The sequence below is a fragment of the Citrus clementina genome, unplaced genomic scaffold (assembly GCF_000493195.1).
Source record: "Citrus clementina cultivar Clemenules unplaced genomic scaffold, Citrus_clementina_v1.0 scaffold_8, whole genome shotgun sequence".
In the NCBI taxonomy this organism is placed as follows: Eukaryota; Viridiplantae; Streptophyta; class Magnoliopsida; order Sapindales; family Rutaceae; genus Citrus; species Citrus x clementina.
The window spans coordinates 2,783,996-2,790,541 of NW_006262022.1; the positions used below are offsets into that span (position 1 = coordinate 2,783,996).

Here is a 6,546-nt window from a genome sequence, read left to right on the forward strand (position 1 = left end):
AAGATGAAAGCTGTATTGAGGAAAAATAATTGCTTGACAGCAATTGGAGAAAGACCCATGGAGATAACTGATGACAAGTGGAACGAGGTAGACGGCAACGCCATTTCTGATCTACACTTGGCACTTGCAGACGGAGTATTATCCAGTGTGGCAGAGAAAAACACAGCGAAGGAAATATGGGATACTCTCACAAAATTGTACGAGGCCAAGTCACTACACAATAAAATCTTCTTGAAGAGGAAACTCTATACTCTTCGAATGACGGAATCTACAATGGTGACCGACCACATCAACACATTGAAGACTCTATTTTCACAACTCACAACGTTGGGTCATAATATAGAGGAAAATGAACGTGCAGAGCTTCTACTTCAAAGTCTACCAGATTCGTATGATCAACTCATCATCAACCTGACGAACAACAATCCAGTGGAGGGTCTAGTTTTCGACGATGTTGCAGCCTCCGTATTAAATGAGGAGAGCAGACGGAAAAATAAGGAAAACAGACAAGCAAGTTCGCAGCAAGCGGAGGCGCTATCGGTGACGAGAGGAAGATCAACAGAACGTGGCCCCAGTGGGAGTCAAAATCATGGTAGATCAAAATCCAGAAGTAAGAAGAATGTTAAATGCTACAACTGTGGCAAGAAAGGGCACGTCAAAAAGGAGTGTTGGAGTAACCAGAAGAAAAGAGAGGGCAAAGAACCTGAGTCATCAAATGCTCAGGGGTGTGTAGCAAGTACCTCAGATGATGGCGAAATTCTCTACAGTGAGGCAACAACTGTTTCAGAAGGCAGAAAACGACTTTCTGATGTCTGGCTTATAGACTCGGGAGCTACCTGGCACATGACCTCTAGGAGAGAATGGTTCCACACATATGAACCTATCTCAGGAGGATCTGTATATATGGGTAACGATCATGCCTTGGAGATCGCTGGTATTGGTACTATCAAAATAAAAATGTTTGATGGTACAATTCGCACAATTGGAGAGGTAAGACATGTCAATGGCCTGAAGAAAAATCTATTGTCTTTGGGACAAATGGATAGTCATGGGTATAAAACTCATGTGGAGAATGGAATAATGAAGATCATTAAATGCGCGCTTGTATTGATGAAGGCAGAAAAGATTGGTGCTAATTTATTCATGCTTAAAGGAGAAACACTACAGGAGGCTGATGCGTGTGTCGCATCAAATGGAGAAGAGTCAACGATGATGTGGCATCTCAAACTTGGCCACATGTCGGAACAAGGTTTGAAGATTCTCTCTGAGCGAAAATTACTTCCGGGGCTCAAATCGGTAAGTTTACCATTTTGCGAGCATTGTGTTACAAGTAAGCAGCATAGATTAAAATTCAGTAGATCTATTGCTAGAAGTAAATATATTCTAGACTTGATTCATTCTGATGTCTGGGAATCACCGGATATATCCATGGGAGGTGCAAAGTACATGGTGACTTTCATTGATGATTATTCCAGAAGATGTTGGGTGTATCCAATTAAGAAAAAGTCAGATGTATTTCCAGTGTTTAAAGAATACAAAGCGCGGGTGGAACTTGAATCTGGTAAAAAGATCAAGTGCTTGAGGACAGATAATGGTGGAGAATATACAGACGGCGAGTTTCTTGCTTTCTGTAAGCAAGAAGGTATTCAGAGACAGTTCACGGTGGCATACACTCCTCAACAAAATGGAGTGGCAGAACGGATGAACAGAACTCTTACAGAAAGAATAAGAGCTATGTTGAGGACTGCTGGTCTACCCAATTCATTCTGGGCAGAAGCAGCCAAAACTGCCTGTTATATAGTAAATCGGTCGCCATCTACAGCTATTGGGTTGAAGCCAGCGATGGAGATGTGGACTGGAAAGCCAGCTGATTATTCCTACCTACATGCATTTGGATGTCCTGTGTACGTGATGTACAATGCCCAAGAAAGAACAAAGCTGGATGCAAAATCTAGAAGATGTATCTTCTTGGGGTATGCTGATGGAGTAAAGGGGTATCGTCTGTGGGACCCCACTGCCCACAAGATCGTCATCAGCAGAGATGTTATTTTTGTAGAAGATCAACTGCAAAGAAAAGATGAAGATGATGGCACTGTAAAAGAAAAGTCAGAGACTGTGCCGGTATATGTCGAAAATAATCCAGAAGATTCAGATTCTTCTGAAGTAGCATCAGAGCACGAGGAACAAGAACCAGTTGAGTCCGAGGCTCCAGAAGTTCGTCGGTCAACTCGTGAGAGACGACCGCCAACGTGGCACTCGGAGTATGTCACAGAGATCAACGTTGCATACTGTCTTCTAACAGAGGATGGAGAGCCTTCAACTTTCCATGAAGCTTTAAACAGCTCAGATGTTGCTTTGTGGATGACAGCAATGCAAGAAGAAATTGAAGCTCTACACAAGAACAAGACATGGGAACTTGTACCACTACCACGTGGAAGAAAAGCCATTGGAAACAAATGGGTCTACAAGATCAAACGTGATGGCAATGACCAAGTGGAGCGGTATCGTGCGAGACTGGTAGTGAAAGGATATGCTCAGAAAGAAGGTATTGACTTCAACGAGATATTTTCTCCGGTGGTTCGACTCACAACAGTCAGAGTAGTCTTGGCAATGTGTGCTACATTTGACTTACATCTAGAGCAGTTAGATGTGAAAACTGCATTTCTTCATGGAGAACTTGAAGAAGAAATATATATGCTCCAACCAGAAGGTTTTACAGAAACAGGAAAGGAGAACTTGGTTTGCAGGTTGAACAAATCTCTATACGGTCTCAAACAGGCGCCGAGGTGTTGGTATAAGAGATTTGATTCCTTCATTATGAGCCTTGGATACAACAGACTCAGTTCAGACCATTGTGCATATTACAAGAGGTTTGAAGATAATGATTTCATCATTTTGCTGTTGTATGTGGATGACATGTTGGTAGCAGGTCCCAACAAAGATCGAATCCAAGAATTGAAGGCACAGTTGGCTAGGGAGTTTGAAATGAAGGACTTGGGACCAGCAAACAAGATTCTAGGGATGCAAATTCACCGAGACAGAAATAACAGGAAGATTTGGCTTTCTCAGAAAAATTACTTGAAGAAAATCTTGCGGCGCTTCAACATGCAAGATTGTAAGTCAATTTCTACCCCACTTCCTGTTAATTTCAAATTATCCTCAAGTATGTGTCCTAGCAATGAAGCGGAGAGGAAGGAGATGTCTCGAGTACCGTATGCATCAGCAGTGGGAAGTTTGATGTTCGCTATGATATGTACAAGACCGGACATTGCACAAGCAGTGGGAGCAGTCAGTCGATACATGGCGAATCCTGGTGGAGAGCATTGGATAGCTGTGAAGAGGATTCTGAGATACATCAGAGGAACCTCAGATGTTGCATTATGTTATGGAGGATCAGAATTTACTGTCAGGGGCTATGTGGATTCAGATTTTGCAGGAGATCTTGATAAAAGGAAATCCACTACTGGTTATGTGTTTATACTTGCGGGAGCAGCTGTAAGCTGGGTTTCGAAACTGCAGACCGTTGTGGCTTTATCTACAACAGAAGCAGAGTACATGGCAGCTACACAAGCTTGCAAGGAAGCTATTTGGATACAAAGGTTATTGGAGGAGCTCGGGCACAAACAACAGAAAATTCCTGTGTTTTGTGACAATCAGAGTGCCTTGCACATTGCAAGGAATCCAGCTTTTCATTCCAGGACAAAGCACATAGGAGTTCAGTATCACTTCGTTCGAGAAGTAGTGGAAGATGGAAGTGTGGATTTGCAGAAAATCCATACGAAAGAGAACCTAGCAGATGTTTTGACCAAGCCGATAAATACTGATAAGTTTGTCTGGAATAGATCCTCTTGTGGCCTAGCAGAAACGTAGGCAACATGATTATGGCGAAGCAGAAAGGATGGTGTGGAGATTGATTGACTCTCAATCTAATCTCCAAGTGGGAGAAATGTCAAAAGCAGCCATCTAGATGGTTTGAAACAACCATCTAGATGGTCAGCATCCATGTTGTTCAAAGAAGAGGAATTTTGCAGCAAGTTGGAAAGGAAAAGGAGCACACGGGTTTGACATTTAAAAGAAGAAAAAAGAACGTAAAAATAATATAGAATTGCTGCATAGTGCCAAAGTTTTCTCTATAAATAGAAACGAAGAGAATGAGCAAAGGCATTCCATTTAGAAAGCAATTTAGGGATTTGAGAGAGAGTTCAAGAGCTTGCATTTATAAGCTCTTATTACAGTGATAGAGAGAGTTTGGGTGTATTGGGGTTTTGGGTAGTGAGCTAAAATACTACAATACTTGTAACTCCTTTTCACTAGTAAAATATTTCCTTCTGTCTTCGCCCGTGGATGTAGGCTAAAAGCCGAACCACGTAATTTTCTGGTGTCCTCTATTGTGCTTGTTCTTTATTTTTCTATCAATTTTACTTTAGCTGCGTGTCTGCTTCACCCACCAATTTCCTAACATTGAATTCAGCCACTTCAAGCACTCCTGTTCATCAACTGAGGCTTTCTTTCCCCTCAAAGCTTTATCTTCAAAACTCCTATTGCATAAGGAAACAGGGCCGATATGCCATGCCCTCCTTCCCAAAGCCTTCCTGTAATGATCAGCATAAGCATGCTCAAGCTCATAAAAGCTGTTCACAACAACACCGTAGCTCCTTAAGTCTGAGTCATCAGCTGCTTTCATGAACCTGCTGAAGTCATTATCTCCCATATCGTGTTTTGCAGGATCTGGCAATTGGTTTCTCGTCAGCTTGATCTCACCAGGAAGATTAGGCATCACAAATGGCTCTGAATCTGATGAAACCTTCTTGTGTGGCTCATATAGCGCCAGGCATTTTATTGCACACAACGAAAAGAAACTAGTACCATGAAACACCAACCTGGGAATCCCAAACTTGGCAGCAGCATCAGTGGCCCAAGGAAAGAGCATATCAGCCACCAAACAATCTGGTTTATGTTCTTGCAAGAGCTGCTCGAGTGGTTTTTGGAGCTTCGTTGTGGCCATGTAAAACTTGACAATCAATTCCCTGTTCACTTCATTAGTGATTGCGTCAAGATTTTCCCATCCCTCTGGCAAACCGGCCTCCGCAGAAGGGAACTTGATGATCTTCACATCCAATTCGATGCCCAATTCACTGGCTTTTTGAATTGATCTTGATAAGTGAGGCGCATTGCCTGGAGTTGTGATGACACTTGCTTTCACCCCACGAGTTGTAAACAACTTTGCCATGTCCACAGTTGGAATCATATGGCCATGAGCCAGGAATGGAAAGAAGAAAATGTGAAGCTGACAGATCCCACTGGCCATGCCCGCTTGCGATAGAGAGTGCAGAGACCAAGACAATGGTTATTATTGATTAAAGTTGAAAAGATATCTCAGTTTATGCCTGTCTGTTCATTATATGTACAAAATCAGTTAAAAATAAACACTCGCTTACGTACAGGGAACTAAGTTCAAAGCATGAAACTTTATTGACAAACCAAAACGCTGAAAGTAACACACAAATTCACAATAATGTGAAAAAAATATTCCCCGAATTTACCATTCCCGCACATTCCACGCTAGTCTCGAATCCGAGTGACTGTATTGCTATATTATTTATTATGGGACCGCTGAAGTTTGACGATTTCAATTAACGACAATCAAGAATGGCTAAAAGTCGTCCTGTTATTATTGCTATTTTCTTTAAAAAGGTTGTCTAGTGTTTACCTTTAGCATTGAAAAAGACCCTGGAGTTAGAGGTGCCTCAATCTCTCAACTCCAAAAGCACACCAATCTTCAAACGCTGAGTCACCAACTTGTCGTTTTAAAATTGCTCAGCAGAGACTGAGACAGGCCCTGTCACCACAGACAAGCCAGCTCTCAAACGACAAGAAAAACTTTGTGAAATTTGAAAGGCCTGAACCACAGTTGGCGCCGGAGCCCAAAACAAACGTCTTAATCCTTCTTCTTCAGTTGCAATTTCACACAAAAAGATACGAGCAGACTCTCCAGAATTGCACCAACGTGAGCAATTCCTATACGATATGAGACAAAATTTATAACTACCATGTTCGCATTCACATATCAATGAGACAAATTCATAATTGCCCAAAACAAAACTTTATCTCATCAGAATTATCCTTGGTATTCCTGGAGACCCGACCTCATTATATTCATTAAAGACAAACTTGAATATTTTTATCTTCAAATTTTCTGTTCCATAGAAATAAGTCAATTGAATTAACTGTAAAAATATTCTTATCAATTATTACTTAGTGAATATGAACAAATCATTCTTCTCATATAGAATTAACTACCAATGCATTTTATAATTCTTAATTATAATTGATATATAGTTTCTCCAACACTAAAATTCTTGTTAATTAACAGAAAGATTTATCATGAGCAAATAAGTTAAATCTTATTTTATATATTTTTTAAACTGTAATTGGATTGATTGGTCATCAATCGCCTATTGTTGAAACAAGGTAGAACGAGGGGAAAACCCAAATTGATTTTTCTACCGCTCTCAAAATTTTAAGTGGGAAGCCAAATAAATTTAA

General features: G+C 40.9%; 1 protein-coding gene across 1 annotated transcript in view; it reads right to left on the minus strand.

The window, feature by feature from the left end:
- The window catches only part of LOC18035677 (scopoletin glucosyltransferase), a 7,204-nt gene extending 1,783 nt beyond the window's left edge, over positions 1 to 5,421 (minus strand). The window contains exon 1 of the mRNA XM_024179170.1: positions 4,468 to 5,421. Within this exon, the coding sequence (XP_024034938.1) occupies positions 4,468 to 5,308 (841 nt within the window). The 5' untranslated portion in view covers positions 5,309 to 5,421. The remainder of the gene's footprint in view (positions 1 to 4,467) is intronic.
- Positions 5,422 to 6,546: the final 1,125 nt, after the last annotated feature.